This window comes from Rousettus aegyptiacus, unplaced genomic scaffold (assembly GCF_014176215.1).
Source record: "Rousettus aegyptiacus isolate mRouAeg1 unplaced genomic scaffold, mRouAeg1.p scaffold_m13_p_12, whole genome shotgun sequence".
Lineage (NCBI taxonomy): Eukaryota > Metazoa > Chordata > Mammalia > Chiroptera > Pteropodidae > Rousettus > Rousettus aegyptiacus.
In genome coordinates, this window is record NW_023416287.1 from 57,423,021 (window position 1) to 57,441,123 (window position 18,103).

Below are 18,103 nucleotides of genomic sequence, written 5' to 3' on the forward strand. Positions count from 1 at the left end.
TGAGGGTCAGAGATGTTCATGTGGCCTCTGCAGAAGCAAGCAGCCCTGAAAGTGACGAGCTAGTCCTTTCACCCCTTCGGATCCTACTGCAGCCAGTTTATTTTTTTCAGATTAAGGTGTAATTTACATTATAATCAAATGCACAAATAAATTTTAAATGTAAGTTCATGAATTTTGTAACCTCCACTGTGATCAAGATCGAGAATATTTCTGCCCCCTTAGAAAGTTCCCTCCGGCCTGTCCCCTCGGCCTTCCCCCGTCTCCCCACAAAGGCAACTGCTGTTCTTACTTCTGCTACCTCACATATACCATGAACTCTTATGTTTTCGGTCCATCCACTTTTCTGCACAACTTAATGTTTGTGAGATTCACTTATTTGATGTGTATCAGTAAGTTTTTTATTTTTGCCAAGTACAGTTCCATTGTTTGGATAGATTATAGTTTATCCATTGTCCTGTTGATGGGCATTTAGGTTGTTTCTGCTCTAGGGGTATGATGAATGTTGCTTCTGCAAACATTCTTGATAAGTCTTTTCATGGACATATACTTTTATTTCTCAGGCAAATACGTAGGATCAGGCTTTCTGAGTCATAGTGTAGGTGATGTTAACCAGCCCAGATGTAGTTGGATGTATATATTCATACATGTTGGTTCTAAGTATAAGATACAAAGGCCACTCTTCGCCTAGTTGGGACATGCCTTAAAGTGGGAGGGTTCCAGGGGTGAACATTTCCCTGAAGCTCAGAAATAAGCCTGTTATTTACAAAGTTTAAGTGGCACCCCTTTAAAATTGTCCTTGCTGTCATCATTCCAATTGTATTTTTTAACTTTGATCCACACAGGTCACTCCCACTGTTAGCCACTATGACAGGGCAAAGGTGAAATTTTGAACAACAAAAATTCCTGGGGCAAGTCTGGAAACCAAATTGCAGCTGCCCCTGTGGTTTTGGCCTTAGAGTTTCTAGAATGTGACCATAGAACATGAAAGGATGCGTGGCCTCCTGGCTGCGTGCGGGTTCTTGTAGGGCCTTAGCTAATGATGGTGTGTTCCTCAGTGCGGCAAGGGAGGCCTCGTGTCAGAACCGGACGCTTCCTGCTTTGTGCGCCGCCTGGCTTGTAATTAAAGTTTCACTGGAGGATGGCTATTTATCATTAGAACCTGGCAGCTGACGTCTAATGGTGTCTTTCCCCCTCCCAACTTAATTAAAAAGAGAAAGTAAGTAAAAGAGCTGACTGAGATAGTGCCAACAAAATTAACATTACTTGAATGGATTTCTGAATCCTTTTCTCCGGAAGAAATCCCTCTTGAACTGTTGACAGAAATGAAACCAACTAACAACCTTTATGATACCTATAGGTATATAAATCTCGAGAGGACCTCTCTTGGACTGATTTCTGTGATAAAGTACCCATTCTTTTACTTATTATTATGTCATAGAAAAATCCCTCCTTCCACCCCTCACCTCCCCAGTGTGTGGGAATAAATCTTAGAACTTAATTTTTTGGTACAGTGTGAAATGCTGCACAGTGGGAAATAGAAGACTCAGAAAGAAAGACTAATTGAACCTTCCATGTGGTGGGCGATTGGACTCTGCTTTCCCTGCCACACTTCATTTTCATGGAAAGCTGTCTTTATGGCATGGGTGCTTATTAACTTGTCTGCAGGGTGGATTTATTGAGAAGGCAAAGCTGCCTGAGCCCCCACGGGGCTCTCTCCCTTGCAAGGCTCCTTCCAGGGCCCTCAGCTTGCGAGGGGCTTGAAGCTTAGTCAATTCAGGAGACCCTCTTTAAGAAAAGTCATGCAGCGTTACAAAAATACCATGAGGAGGCCTCTCCTGAGATTTGAAAGGGCTCAGAGCTCTGGGGAGAATCCGCCCGGCACCTGCACAGGAGCCGAGCAGCAGGATCTCTGAGGCTCGCCAGCTTTCGGTGTAAATGTTACAAATAAAATGTCTTATCACATTATGGTGAGGGTTCCCCCCACCCCCTCTCCATATTGGGGTTTTTTTTTTTTTTTTGAGAGAGAGAGAGAGAGAGAGAGAGAGAGAGAGAGAGTGTGTGTGTGTGTGTGTGTGTGTGTGTGTGTGTGTGTGAGAGTGAGTGACAGCTTTATTGGATACAATTCACCTATTTAAAGTATACGGTTCAGCAGGGTTTTAGTATATTCACAAAGTTGTGCAAACATCACACCAGTTGATTTCAAGACATTTTTTCCATCATCCTCCAAAGAAGCCCTTGTGCCCTTAGTCCTCTGTCCTTTACGCCCTAGGAAACCACTTTCCTGTTCTGGACATTTCATAAAAATGGAATCATATACCATACGGTCTTTTGTTTCTGGCTTCTTAGCATAATGCTCATCTGTGTTGTAGTATGCATCAGTATTTTGGTGGCTTTTTTTTTTTTTACTCTTCTTTTCCTTGTAAAAATGATGCAAAATGAAATGATAGGTGTTGGCAGCATCAGCTGCCTTTCTGTGTATCTGTCTCAGATTTTCGACAGTCATTTTCATGATTTTTAACGTGACCCTCTATACACAGTTCATTGGCTCAGGCTCTGAGCCCACCACTTGAGAAGCATGCGTCTAAAAGTGCGTTCTAATACTGTCTGGGTGTGTGTGAACTCGAGGTCACATCCACCAAGTCATCTCAAGTGGGTGGAGATGCTATAGAAGTTTCTGTAGTATCAGATAAATATTTAACAAATACCCGAAACTGTGAACATGTTTCGTACCACCTGGTAAATCCATGTTGTCACGTAAACCTGAAGCGGGTTTTCCTAAGAGGTAGCTTTTTCTATGTTCCTCTCCTTGGTTTGCAAACCATTTTGTTTCAGTGAGGGAAACTGCAGAGCTGCTCCCCTAAGGAGAAGGAAAGGAGAGTAAATCCAGGATTATGTATTTGGAATCCGATGGGTAGAAATAGCAACAAATACAGTCCCGGCCTGCATAGCCTGATGGCCCACTCCCAGAGTTTCCTTGTGATTTACTGTCCTCTTAGGGAAAAGGATTAAACGCATAGAACAGCCAAAATGCCCAGCTGTTCCTGGTTAGATAGATTTAGTTGAGGGCCGCCACTCTGTTTAATTGCCTTAGCAAGCATGTAACATCTGCTTTCCCAATGCCCAGCTGAGCTGGGAGTGCCAATGGATGACAGACGAGTGTGACAGAGACTGGTTAGCCCTGGTTGTGCAGTGGCTTTTGGTGCTGGAAGGAGCTGCAGAGATCATTGCCTTATCTCCTCCGTCCTTCCACAGGCGAGAAAACCCAGGCTGGGGGAGGCTGCACGCCTGCCCCTGGGCTCCCTGCTGGCTCTTGGGGTTGGAACCAGCTCCTTTGGAATGTTCCTGCCCCCAGGAGCCCTTCTGACCCAGAGGGGAACAGTGGCAGAGTCTACAGCAAGCTCATACCTGTTCAGAGCTGCTCGGGCTCCCAGGGAGATATGGAGGGCAGAAGAGTGGAGAAGCGTACCAGGCCACAAGGTGGAAGCACCATTTGTGATGTTTCTTTTGGAATCTGATCAGCGACCTATCAGCTCTGAGCCCCACTGTTCTCCAGTGTTGTTATTAGGGCATATATACCGGGCCCCGCTACACACACATATCTGCTGCCTCAGTTCTCTCCTTGCTGGCCCCCCCCCCCCATTGCACCTCCACCCCAGCCTGAGAGGCCTTCGCTTTATGGCATCAAGAGTGTTGTCAAGGGCCAGGGTGGGACCTAAGTTCAGTTCCTTGGTGGCCCCCTCCCTTCTCTCAGGATAAGTCAAGGCTTCATTTGTTTTTTAAAAATCGCGAGATGTCTCAGTGTCTCCCCAGTAGATGGTGGTAGACAGTGGTGGTCTTACCATCTTTTCCTGCTATCTCAGAAGGGATTCATGGTGCCAGGCCCCACACCGGCCCTTCCTTCACTAACTCTGCCTCCCGTCTCTGGCAGGGCAGGCTGGCTGGGCTCCTTTCTGAATTACGTCTCTCTGAACATTCTGCATTTTGGTGGTCTCCTCATCTCAGCTGACCTTCCCCTCTTTCCCTTTATGCAACTGTACACACACAGCTTTCCTGCAGCCAGGCAGCTGTGAGAGCATTTAAGTGATCTCTTATCCCAAGCACGGAACGGGCCCCTCTGCAAAACCACAGGTGGGGCTGAAGCTGCCTGTCCATCATTCAGCCCAGCCCAGCTGTCAGCCATTGCTGGGTCCACAAGGAGCGCTGCATCTGGTGAATCCCATGACCTGGAATTAAGTGTCATTAGTAACAGTGGTCACTCAGTCTATCCCAGACCAGGAAGGAACCACAGCCTAATTTATTAGCAATTTGATTTATTAGTAGTAACATGCATGTACTGGCAAAATCTGGCCATTGCGAGTCTTTATAAACTATATAATTAAACTTGGGTGGGGGGGCAGTGCTAGAACAAAGTATTGGCCTCACTTTTAATTTATTCTCTCTCAAGCCAAAATGAATGAGAGTCTGGAGCCCATGGTAACTGAACACCTGCAGCTCAGCCTCCCATCACTGGAAAGAGGATGACTGTCTCTCAGGGTGGTGGGGAGGTCCAGCCTCTAAAGGATGATGTAAGGCCCCCTCAAGACAGATGGGACTATTGAGAGGAATCGTGGCTCCTGTATAAGAAATGCTCCAGAAAGTATTTCTTAGAGGGAACCAGAGCTGAGGACTGTCATACCCTCTGGAATCTGCTTGAAGGAAGGGTGGCCCTGAGATCAGGGTGATTCTTTTAATACCCAGCATCTGGCCCATGCAGGGCTGGTGGGGCTCCAGGTGCAGTGTGTGTGCAAAACCCTGTCTGAGCTAGGGTCTGAGAGCAGATTGTTGCTTTGGGAGCCACTCACTCAGTGGCCCATATTATGTACCCACGCAGCTAAGTGTGAGTAAGACCTGGAGCAGCCCCACAGACCTGGTGCCCTGCACTCATCGACATAAAGCAGATGATGGAGAAGCCAGATGAAACTGAGGCACAGAGAGCTTAAGCAGTTTACACTAGGCTGTCCAGCTACTGAGTGGCAGAGCTGGGGCTTAAACCAGGGGGTCTGGCTCAAGAATCTGGGATCTTCTCCACTGAGCTGCAGCTCAAAGAAGCAAATACTAAAGCCAGACTGAAGAGAGAGCTGTCTCAACAAGCAAACAGGGTAGGAAAAGAAGACACATGGAAAGTGCACCCTCAGACCAAGGCCAAGACCAAAACCTGCTGCCTGGGACAGAGCTGGATTGGTCAGAGTACAACAAGGCCACATCATTCCCCCAAAAGAAAGGTGGAAGTCCTGACCCCCAGTGCCTCAGAGTGTGACCTTATTTGGACATAAGGTGTTATTTATATAAATTATGTATTTATAGTTAGTATATATTTTTATGTAAACTATAATTTATATAAATTCATAGGTGTTGATTATATATATATAACTAATGTAAATTAGTTAAGATGAAGTCACACTGAAGGAGGGCGGGCCCTAATCCAACAGGACTGGTATCTTTATAAGAAGACACACAGAGAAGATGGCCATGTGAACACAGACACAGAGGGACAGCACCTTGTGAAGGCAGAGGCAGAGACTGGAGTGACGCATTTATCTACAAGCCAAGGAATTACCAGAAGCGAGGAAGAAGCAAGAATGAATTCTATGTAGTTTCAGAGAGAGCATGGCCCTGCTGACACATTGATCTCAAACTTCTCGCCTCCAGAACTGTGAGACGATCTATCTGTGTTGGTTAAGCCACACAGCCTGTGGTACTTTGTCACAGCAGCCACAGGAAATTAATACAACCACTCACATTCTCAGGCAGCCTAAGGCGCTCAGACTCACATCCACGATTTCTCACCATCCTCCTACCATCTTGAGTCTTGGAGGCATTTCATCGCTCCAGTAGCTCATCTTTCTCACCCCCAAAATAGATGTAAGCAAACAGACCGGAATGTTATTTTGTGGCACCTGCCTCAGGTACGGGCAGCAGCAAGCCTCCAGCAGTCAGCATTCCCAGATGTCCTTGGACTTCCCAAAGCTGCCACACTGGGAACGCTGGGCCCAGCTGGCCCATGTCTGGCTTACACCTTCGCTGGCGGGGCCCCTTCCTCTGCCACACACCCCTGGCGGCTGAGGAGGCCAGGACTGCTGGCCACCTGGAGGTAAGGAAATAAGGAGCCTTGAGAGAAAGATAGAGGTTTGCAGAAACCTCCACCCCAAAATGTACTGTCTCTAGTTTAGAAAAGACAGAGTAGCCAGGTGATGGCCAAGTAGATGAGTAAGAAGAGGAGGATCATGTTGTCAGCAGGGCTTCTAGTTGGTGCTGGAAGTAGTCACAGGACATGGCCCTGAGGCTGGAAGCTCCACACAGAGGAGATCACAGAATGCCGCTTCTGTACCTCTGGGCGGCAGAGCCAGGATTCAGAAGAATTCTGTCACGTAGAAGATAAACTCAAGGGCTTGGCTATCCTTGTAGCTGCCACGTGCTGCCCTTGCCGGGAGCCAGGCACTGGACCAAGGGTCTCATAGTATCAGCTCGGTGGCCCTCCGGCCCCCTCTCTTAGGTCCAGTCTAGAGATAAATGTCCATGTCCACTCATCCCTCTGTCAGGAAAAGTAGGCCCAGCTCTATATCCTAAAGAGCCAGGATGAGGCTACTTGTATAAATGAGTCTCTCCTGCAAGGCCCGGGGCTGGGCCTGAGCCCTCCTTGCCCCAGATCTAGGTCTGCAGGCTGCACTCGGTTGTTGGTGCTTACGGGGTCAGTTGAGAGCCTGGATTGGTCAGGAAATGGCATATGAGGGCCCCAGGGTAAGACTTGGTGTCTTTGTAAACTGATGACTCTGGTGCTTTTAGGGGAATCGGAAGCCCTGTCCTTACCCCATGTCTCACCAGTGAGATGTAGTTTCAGTAGTGATAAATGTCATCAGTGAAAGAAGGGAGTGTGTATATCAGTCACAGTTCAGCATCCACCTGAGCTAGGTTAAGAAGAAAGGGATTTATTACAGGGTACTAAATAGCTCATAGAATTGCTGACGAGGCTGAAGAAAAACCACATAAGTTGGGATTTCAGGAATGATCCCAAAGCCACGCTGCAGAGCCAGGCCGCTGTGGGGTGCACTGGCCGCCAGTGTCGGATGTGGCAGTGCCGCCACCTTCACGGTCTGGAAGCTGCCCCTGCTGTGCTTCACGCCTGCAGAATGGACACTCGGGGCTCCAGCTCTCCTGCCACTACTCCTCTCGGCAGCAGGAAAACAGAAGCACAGCCTCTGCTTCCGTTCTGCCGTCTCATGCTGGTGCACTGGATAGGAAGAACCAAAATGGCATTTAGAATCCTAGCTGCAAAGGAGTCAGGAGGTGCAGAAGGTGTTCCAGAAGGGAGTCATATATCCAAACCATAGTGCACAATGAAGGGGAGTCACCAGTCACCCCTAACCACTGGAGGTTTCGGGAAGATGCTCCTGCAGAAGTGGCATTACAAGCCAAACTACTGATGGATGTTAGCCAGGCAAGGAGGATCTGATTTGCATAAAAGTCACCTGGGCAACAACACAGTTCACATAGCAGGGCCCCACCTCAGACACTGACTCAGTGGGACTGGAGCTGCGCCCAGTTTGCTGCCATCTTCCCCTATGATGCCCTCGATAAAAGTCTCCAGTGTCCCTTAGGTACATTCTGTTCTGTTTGATCTTCAAATAAACCTACAAAGCAGCCTCATCAGGTATTCTTACCTCGTGCAGAGAAGGAGGAGGTAAGGGTCAAAGAGGTTAAACCACTTTCTTCAAGCTGCCCAACTTGCTGGAGGTGGAGCCACTAGCCACTACCTGGACCTTCCTCTCCATCGCTCCTTTCAGTTGGATTAAGAACAGAAAAGCAGGAAGGCACTGGATGTGTGAGCTGGGAGTCATGAATCCCAGCACTAGTCTTGCTGGGGTCAAGGACAAGCCTCTTCACCTCTCTGACCCTCTTTCCTCACCTGTGAGGTGATGTGGCTGGAATGCATTTGCAAACTTTGGTAGTGGGAGCCTTCTTTCAAGAGAAGTGCTGTGTGTACCTACATATTAGATAGAAAAGAAGCAGAGCTGCTATGGTTGCCTCAGGGAGCATCCAGGCCCTACCCCCATGATGTCTTTGCTTGGGATTTACGGAGCTCGACCCCCAGCAGTGACTCCTTGCCTGAGCCTGCTCACATCATTTCAGACATAGTGACTTTAATCCACAGAGGAGGAGCAGGAGGGGGCTGTCTCTGGTAGTTCAAAGTGCCTGGGTGTAGGAGGGGCAGGGAGAAGGGGGAGGGGTGCTGAGTATTTAGAAAATAGAAGAATTGGTTGCCAATGGGCCCAGCTTTTGAGGTAAGCGTGTTAGATGTGGTCTCTCATTCTGCTGCCTGTTTCCTAAATTAAAAATCTTATATCCTGTTCAACTGGTGGAGATATTTGCTTGAGGTGAAACAGAGCAGTTTTGAAAAGTAGGAAGGGAAATGAGACCATCTTGGAGAACGGTGGAGGTGTCTACTCTGCTGGCCTTGGCAGTAAGTGGCCTCCCTAAACTCCCATGCATCCCCCCGCCCTCCACCCCCCGAGCCTCCTGGCAGAGCAGCACTCACATCCAAGTACACACGACAACTACCAGAATGGGCACGTCCCAGGCTAGCTGAGGGAGCACCTTCCTGATTGGGCCAGGAAGAGCATGGCTCCAAGGAAGAAGTCAAGGCATCACACCAAGTCCACTTCCACCCAGAATTTGAGAAAACTCTAAACAACTTTGGTGGAATTGCTTGAGTTAATATTATGTTTTGCTATGTTTTCCTTTATTCACCAGTAGAGCAAAGAAAGGGCCATTAAGATCAGTACGAATTGGCTATGCAGGCTGTCTGCCTATTCTTGGTTATTAACTGACACCAGGGGCATTCCATACGCCTCAAAATCATGCCAAAGCAAGCATCTGCTGAATGGAGGTGTTCACAGAAAGCCAGCAGCTTTTGTTGGAGCTGTTTGAGGAAACCATTGAAGCATCTTCTGCAAGAGGCTGGCTGTGGTCATCATCCATGGGTACAGGTCTTCTCATTAGAATCTATAGCTTCTTTTTCTGGCTTTGCCTGATAAGATTATTGCCTTGAGCCAGCCAGCAGGGCATCACTCATTATTGAAGCCCTTTGAAAGTTACTCATGAGGAGGAGTGATGTGACTCACCTGGTGAGACCTGGCCAGAGACTGTTTAATTCAGAGTTAACAGGGTAAGGCACAGAGGATCAGGGAAGACCAAAGTGCCCAGAACAGGCTCAAAGGAGCCTGTCTTTAAGGATGGATGGAGTTAGAAAGGGAAGGGGGGGAGGAGGAAAATTAAGGTTCAAGGGTCTATTAATAATAGCTAACATATACATATGATGGAATATTGTTCAGCCTCAAAAAGGAAGGAAATTCTGGCACTTGCTACAACATGGATGCACCTTGAGGACATTATACTAAGTGAAATAAGCCATCACAAAAGGACAGATACTCTACGATTTCATTTGTGTGAGGTACCTAGAATAGTCAAATTAAGAGAGACAGAAAGCTGAATGGTGGTTGCCAGGAGGAGCTGAGGGCAGGGAAAGGGAGTTGTTTAATGGATGTAGAATTTCAGTTTGCAAGATGATAAAAGTCTTAGAGACAGTGGTGATGGTTGCCCAACAATGTGAATGTACTTAATGTCACAGAACTGGACACTTAAGTTAAAATGGTAAATTTTATGTTACATATATTTTTCCACAATTAAAAAATAATAATAGCTAACAATTTATTGAGCACTTGCTGTATGCCAAGCACTGTATAGAGCACTTCACTTCTCACGTGGTTCTTGAAATAATCATATGAAGTAGGGACTTACTGTTTTCATTTCACGGATATGGAACCTGAGGTTTGTGGTCATTAAACAGCCTCCCACAGCCAGACAACTAGTGACGGTTGTGTGGATTGCACTCAGATCTGTGTAAGTCCAAATTGCAAGCCCTAAACACTGCACTGCGTAATTTACAGACTGAAGCATAGGAGCTAAGAGAGAGGCCCCTCCCTGCCAGGCACTGACCCCTGAAGGTCGAGAGGCAGTGTTTCTAAATGTCACCTGATTCTACTAGAAGCAGGGATTTGGCTTCCCTCTGCCTCCAGGGCCCATGGCCTTGTTCAGGCTCCTGGATTCAGCAAGCCCTTGCTGGGCGCTCGCCTGGCCTCCCCATTGCATGGTGGTGTTAGAAATTGTCAGTCAGTCATAAATTGCACATTTTATGTGCAGTTGGCTTAGAACATCCCAGGACCTTTATTGCAAGGAGTGACCTTGTTGCCTGATCTGTTACAGACCACAGTAATTGACTACGTGAAGCCCTCAGATCTCAAGAAGGACATGAACGAGACCTTCAAGGAGAAGTTTCCTCACATTAAGTTAACACTCAGCAAAATAAGGAGGTATGAACTTTTCCCTTCAATCTCCCCTCCCAGGAAGCATTAAACTCATGGTTTGTATGATGGTTCAAGTGAGATGTGGGCATAGTCCACAAAAAGAGGCTCATGTAATGCTGGCTGCCTAGGGCCCCTGTGTGAGAGCTGAAGGAAGCAGGACAGAAGACAGAGCTCTTGACACGAGCTGACGAGGGTCTGTGGGGAGGTTTCTTTCGTGGGTCATTTCATACTATCGGTAGCTCACCAGTTCAGTAAGATTTATGTTATTGAAAACTCAGAGAAAATAGGAAACATATGACTCCCTGTTTTCTCAAATGTAGACAAAACAGAAAAGAGTGGTATCATAGGGTTTGAGATAACTCTTTACCCACAGTTGTCTGCCCCAAAATGATAGCCAAGTTCTATCTTTAAGTGGTCAGCAAAACAGCCAAAGTGAGGTCCCATGGCCAATTGGATTGGCTTCGTGGTGACTCATGTCTGCCGGTCAAAGAGTCAAGAGGACTGGCCTTGCTGGGCCGGAGAGAAGCTGACTTGTGGTATCTGTGTGCCAGGACAGCAACATTTCTGTGTGTGTAATAATGGGGGCTGGACTCTACACCAACACAGTGTTGGAATATGTGCCAACGTTTATGCACACAAATCAGTATCCCAGTGTTCATTCGATTCTGCCATGTTCCAAGCCAAAGAGTTCAGAAAAACTAGGTATTACACTTTGTCCACTTGCTGGGCAGCTTTCCTAAGCACACTGGCCATTGTGCCCTTAGCCTAACCCTTCTTCTGCCATAGTTAATGAACGTGACTGATATTCTGCCGAGCTGACACCGAGTACCTGATTTATTTCTACATTCGTCTCTCTGGAAAGACTGTAGTTCTCCTCATAGTTTCTCTCTGTCGCTTTGGACAACTCTTGTAGTTTCCAGAGAGACCCTTGGAGATCCACTAGGGTTCATTGTGGTTATTTGTGTCCCATATCGATGTGGTCTGGACTCTGTAGAACTTCACCAACAGCAAAGAGTCTGAAGCCCTAGCATTGAGTCTGTTCCTCATACATTATGTAACTTTCTCACTCACAAGGACTTAATCCCATTCCACGTCACCTTTCTGGGAATGAGAAAGAGGAAATACTTTCAAGATGAAGTAGTCCTTATCTTTGGGGTCCCTGAAACTCTCAAGTTCTAATAAGACTTCCTTTCCTCTTTCTCTCTCTAGTCTGAAGCGAGAGATGCGGAAGCTTGCTCAGGAGGACTGTGGCTTTGAGGAGCCCACAGTGGCCATGGCCTTTGTCTACTTTGAGAAGCTCGCCCTCAAGGGAAAGCTAAACAAACAGAACCGGAAGCTTTGTGCCGGAGCTTGTGTGCTTTTAGCAGCCAAAATCGGAAGTGACCTCAAAAAGCATGAAGTCAAGCATTTAATTGATGTAAGTAGCCCCTGTCCTGATGGCTGGGCTTGTACACGCTCTAGTCCAGTATTATCCTCACAGCCACTGAAACCACTATATGACAAGAGCAGTGTGACCTGCAGAGCGTCCATCAGACGCATTGGCTCGACAGACCTTGGCTTCCTGCCACCGTGGTTGCCTCCTCTTTGGGGAAAGGTGTGGGTTTGAGTGGTTTCTCCTTTCTTTTAAAGGAAAGCCCCATCTAAGCAAGAAAACACTGACCTCCTTAGATGAATATATGAATGCCTACTTCAAAATATGGTGAATTCATAGAAAATTTGAGGTGCAGTAAAGCCAACAGATCAGGAGACAATCACCGTTGCAGAGATAACTTGTTACAGTTCCCAAGAGGAGGGGTGTCCTAGCTCAGGCTACTATAGTAAAATGCTAGAAACCGGGCGGCGTAAACAGCGGACGCGTATTTGTCACAGTTCTGGAAGCTGGAAGTCAAAGATCAAAGTGCCAGCTACTTCAGGGTCCGGTGAGGACCCTCTCCCCGGCGTCTCACTGTGCGCTCACGTGGCACGGAAAGAGCGGGGAGGGGTGGAGAGAGCGCGCATGCCCTCGTTTTCTTCTTATAGGAGTACCGATTACATCACGAGGGCTCCTTCCTCATGAACTCCTCTGATCCTAAGCACCTCCCAGAGGCCCCACTTCCTAATATCATCACATCGGGGGTTAGGATGTGAACATAATGCATTCTGGCGGGGGCACAGACATTCAGTCCATAACAAGGGGCCATGTAGGAGAGTACCAGGGTTGGCCAGGCGTCAGAGGGAGAGGGGGGAACTGTGGGCAGGAGCCTTTATTTTGGTTTCCACAGGAAGGAATGGGCAAGGCAGGGTGAGCGGGCTGGCGCTGGCCGGTTTGAATCATGTCAGTGGGCTTGGGGCATAGGATCTGTGCCTGGTTGTCTGGCTCATGGCCATGGGTGATCAAGGCAGGCAGATAGTAGCCTGAAGTGTCAGAGCTGGTGCAGGAGGTGGTTGGTGTGGGCTCTGGATTGGTTGGTTTACATTTGAAAAGCACACCCTCTGGGCACTCTGGGAATTGGCTAACCCTGGGAGGGACAGTCCCTCCAGGGTCAGCAAGGCCCCAGGATGCCCAAGCCTCAGAATATAGAAAATAAAAGACATAGTTAGTGCAATGCCCCAGATATCTATCTGTGCAGCTGTCTCCAGTGACAAAGGAGAAAAAGCAGGAAGGGAGCTAATGTAGGTATGCCCCACATAAAACACGTATTATTTTTTCATTTTGATTATTTTTAAGTGTATAGTTTAGTGGTATTAAGCACATTCATATTGTTTTGCAACAATCACCATACAATCACCATCTATCTCTAGCACTCTTTCATCTTGCAAAACTGAAACTCCGTACTCATTAAACAACTCCCCAGCCCCTAACAACCATTGTTCTACTTTGTGTCTCTATGAATTTGACTATTCTAGGTACCTCATAGAAGTGGACTCGTATAGAATTGGTATCTGGCTTATTTCACTTAGCATATATAACATCGTCAGAACTTCCTTTTTTAAGGCTGAATAATATATGTGTATACCACATTTTGTTTATCCATTCATTCATCAGTGAAAGAAAGTATTCTTTAGGCCGTGCTTTACCGATTTTAAAAAATGGTACAAAATCATCTAGCTTGGAGGTGATCTTTGGATACCAAACCTGAGCTGAGATTCAGAAACTTTACATAGGTATTTGCAGATCTAATGAATCTTTATAAATAACAAATATTAATAAAATTTTAAGTGATATTATGCTCACTTAATCATAGTTGAATAAAATACCACACAGCAAAAGCTGATAGTATTAATGCAGAATATAATGATAATGGTTTGACAAACCATTTGCCGTAGCAATTAACCTAACACAAGACCCCACCCCAGTTATAATCTAAATGTAGTCTCTAACTACCCGTTGGTGAGATTAAACCAACAGCTAAATTTAAGCCAAAGCAGAATATACTGCAGCAAAAACGAGGCCTTTGCTATCCACCCTCACCCTGATTTTTCCCCTTCATTTCCGCCCCAGCAGCCTTTACTGCTGGGTGAACTGGGAGGCAGTGTAGGAGGAGGTCCCCCTAGGCACAGAGCCAAACACCAAGCACTCGGCCCATTGAGATATATAGGAGTTGTGTGATGTTCTGAAAGTGAGGTGACCTCACCAGGGTCCTCAAGCATAAAATAAAACCAAACACATATAATCAGCTCACTCAATTCTGAACTTTCCATGCAGTTATCGTTGTAAATGATTAGCTATATTTTAAGTCTTACCTCTAAGCCTGAATAACTAGTTGTAACAGTAGAGTTTGAGTCCCAGTTAAGTTTGAATCTCAGCATTGCCATTTACCGCCCATGTCACTGTGGACAAATTACTTAACTTAGTGAGCCTGTTTTCTCACCTGTAAAATGGATAAAACATCAACTCTACAAGATTATTAAGAGATTAAATGAAGTCATCGGATGTGTGTGAAGCTTCCACAAACTGTGGGTCCTCGGGAAGTTTCATTTCCTTCTCTACCAGGACTGAGGGCAGGAAGTACAGCTGATGCCTCCCTTTTTCCTCCACGGTCTTGCCCACAATGGATTTCTCTGTAAACACTCACTGGCTGATGGTGAGGTTGCACGTGGAGAAAGCCTAGAATTTTTATTTCAAAGCTAAAATACTTGGTTTTCTTTACTTCTGTTGCAGAAACTGGAAGAGAAGTTCCGGCTAAACCGACGAGAACTGATTGCCTTTGAATTCCCAGTGTTAGTGGCCTTGGAATTTGCCCTTCATTTGCCAGAGCACGAAGTCATGCCCCATTACAGACGCCTGGTCCAGAGCTCCTAGCACAGGCCCCCTAGGAGGGCCAGGGACCACTTCCTCTGAGCTCCGCGGAGCAGCATTCACTACTGGAAATGCAAAAATAGAACTCAACATACCAGACTTGTTCCTCTCATCATGTTTTTGTGTAGAAGCAGTACCGGAAACTTTTCAGGGAGTCTTCAGTCTGGCTGGCCGAGATGAACTAAAAGCTGTTTGCTACTCAGAGAGGGAAGGGGAGACCCGTGCAGAAGACAGCAGAGGCCCTTCCAGCTCTCCACTAGCAAGAGTTCTTAGCTGTCTCCGCCCCAGTCTTCCTCCCGGGCACACTCAGGCCTTGCAAGTATGGTCCAGGGCCTTCTCTCCAGACCTGCTCACTCAGACTGAGGTTCTAGAGCAGAGGAGGGAAGAGAATTGCAGAAGTTGGGGGAAAGCTTTTAAAAGATACCCTCACTGTGTCAAAAGAGTGTGCCAATCTATTTTTGTATCAGCTGTTGAAGTGCACTTTCTCTTGGGGCGTGTGCATGAGTGAGTGTGACAGTGTGTGTCAGAGATGTCTCATCAGCCCTCAACCCCCGAAGCTAGCCGCAGACCTCAGCCTGGGGTCATGAGCAGTAATTTCTAGATAATCTCTGGATAACAGTCACTCTCTGTACCAGATTGTCAGACATCCTCTGCCTTCAGAAAATGACATTGTTTCTGTTACTGCTTCTACCACGCATAGGACAGAAAAGACAAGTTCTCAGTATTGGATGGGTCTTGTGGAAAGGCGGGGAGTGTGGTGCTCTGTACCTGTCTGCCGTCACACTACGTGCACACACTTAACCTGCGCACTTTCCCACTGTGGAGACGGCTGGGGTTGTACTCCGTGGTATGTATTCCGGTGCTCTATGTTAGAGTGCATAATAAGCACATTTATTGTGCAATATATATATATATATAAAGTGTTTTATAAATATCCAGAATAAGGGTAAGACACATGATTGGTGTTTTGAGGCTTTTGACAGCTGGGACAAACTGCGTCTTGAGCTGAGGTTGTGTCCATCGATAGAGGCAGTTACTCTTATCACCCAGGTCTGTTAGTGCAGAATTTCGACTATGACTTGTACTGACTGCTGGGACAACCTGTACTGAGGCTCATGACCACGCCATCACCTCATAGCCATAGAGACAAGCACCCACTAGGGTTCACCTGACTGGAGAAAGCCTTTGGCCATGTAAAAAGAATTAAAATATTTTATTGTTTCTATATACATGTATGTGTATGTTCAGACACGTGCATTACCCCTTGCTTTGCATTAAAGATTCCTTCGCTACCATCCCTACTTCAGATTTCACACACAGATTTGGAGCTTCTCACATCACCCCAGAGAAAAGGGCAAGGGGGAAGCTGAGCATGTTTAGCTTTAGTTAGCAGAACTCGAAAGAATCTAACGGTCACACAGGATGGAGAGTTTCAAGGAGCTGCTGGGGAAAGAGCAAACAAGATATTCACCACCTTTATAGTTGTAGATTTAGCTGAGTTTAGTCCTAAATATTGTGCTAACAAATTTTCTTAGCTGGATCCAGTTTAAGACAATGGTTTTGTTGTGGGCTATGATGATTGTGATCTCTTTGGCTAGATCAACTTATGTTTAAGGGGCGCACCAACTGTTTATGAGGCAAATTTGGAAAGGAAGTACAAAGTGCTCAAAGCATCTCTGTCACCTTAAATACAATGTGCCCTTGACCTTCCTCTCTTGGTGTCTGTTACTCTCTGATGAGCCACCCCAGTTCTCAACCCACTCAGTGCCCTGGCGAGTGCCTGGTGGGTAGAAATCCTTTCTGAGAAGCAGGACCACTGTCATGTAGAAACTGCCCGCAGAGCTCCCCACCCTTCACCCACCTTGCGCCCCCTGCCAGCCTCAGGGGATTGTCCAATGGATGACATGTGTCACTAGCCCAGACCTAGGGAGGGTACCCTGCATCCTCCTTGTGTCTTAATATCAAGCTAATATTCTTGAATTTGGGACAGTTTGTTTGGTTTTGTCATTTACAAAATGGATATAAGTTGTCGGTCCATTTAAAAAGAAAAAAAAGACTCATCTTAAATTTAAAACTCTGTTTTGGCCTGTGGATTTGTTGAGTGGAAGATTTTATTGGTTTTAATTTGGTGGGGGCTGCAGGGGCTGAGGATGAAAGATTTTTGTCAAGAGATTTCCTTTGGCTTGTCCATAACATGAGCTTTCTGAAGGGAAAGAAGGCTGAGGTGGGGTAAGGTTTGAGGGCGAAGCCCATGCCAGAGCTGCCCAGCAATGATGTGTCTCAAACACTTCTCTGGCCTTGGGCTATGGCAGGGGAGTCAGGGAGGCAGCCTGAGTCTGTGTGGAGAGAAGGAGGCCACTCCGCAAACTGTCCTAGAAGACCCTGAGGTTCTGCCCTTCTATCCTTCACCACTGGGGGCAGGTTCAGGGCCCCTTGCAACCCCTACTCCCTCTCAGGCCTGCCCCCAAACCTCTCCAGCTCTCCCCACGCACAAATGTCTGTGGGAAAGCCCTGCCTAGTCACATGCTCTGAGGGATAGCACTGGCCACTTTGCTTGACTTGGTTTCCCCAGACTGGCCTGGGGTATCCTGAGCTCCTGTCCTCTAGTCAGCCTTGACTATTAAGTCAGGTAAGAGATGGGATAAAACCAAGCAAACAATGCCACCTGCCCTTTCCTGGAGCAGGCCTGCTGTGTACCCTGCCTGGGAGGGGTCTGGTCCTCTGGCCCCTGGAGTACTTGCCCTGGGCCTGAGCAATGCCAGTCCACTGACACTCTTTTGTCTCTAGTCAAACCTATGTTAAAGCAGGAAATTCACATGAAATGCAAAGCTGTTCGTTTTTCTTGATTTTTTGTTGTCCCCTCCCGGCAGGCCCACCTTGAGGCAGTCCCTTACTCCACGTAAATTACTCTGTACCACAGGCCCTGCCTTGCTGAATTGAGAGCAAGGGACATTAGATGTCCCTTCCTCTCCTTGTCACTCTGCCTTGTCCGACATTGAATGTTTTTTCTTAGACACATCCAGATCAGTGTCTCACAGCCAGCCCTCTCCCCCCACCTCCATAACTCGTCAGAGCCTGAAGTCTTTTCAGCCTTCCACCCCCTACCCTACAATCTGCATGTATGGGGAAGGGGGAGGCCGGAGAACGAAGAGAATTTCAGCCAGGTAGTTTTGTGACCTGTTAATTGTGTTATCTGTTCAGCGATGGAAGAAGTCCTTCAAAGGAAAAAGGGGTTTGTGGGCTCACTCCTCCGAGGTGTGGCCTGAGTTCATATCCCAGGAGCTGTTAAGATTGTTTATTTGAAGACAGTGCTGGCCAGGTCACAGCAGGACTGGTAGGAGATTGCCGAGGGCCAGAGAAAGAAGGAAACATTAAGTCTGAATCTGGAGTCATATCATCAACGCTAGTTTAAAAGGTGGCTTCT

General features: G+C 47.0%; 1 protein-coding gene across 2 annotated transcripts in view; it reads left to right on the top strand.

The window, feature by feature from the left end:
- The window catches only part of CABLES1 (Cdk5 and Abl enzyme substrate 1), a 103,445-nt gene extending 87,055 nt beyond the window's left edge, over nucleotides 1–16,390 (top strand). For both annotated transcript variants that reach the window (XM_016163998.2, XM_036229905.1), the window contains 3 exons: nucleotides 10,300–10,406; nucleotides 11,610–11,817; nucleotides 14,542–16,390. In XM_016163998.2, coding sequence (XP_016019484.2) covers nucleotides 10,300–10,406; nucleotides 11,610–11,817; nucleotides 14,542–14,682 — 456 coding nt within the window. In that variant the 3' untranslated portion in view covers nucleotides 14,683–16,390. The remainder of the gene's footprint in view (nucleotides 1–10,299; nucleotides 10,407–11,609; nucleotides 11,818–14,541) is intronic.
- The last annotated feature ends 1,713 nt before the right edge of the window (nucleotides 16,391–18,103 follow it).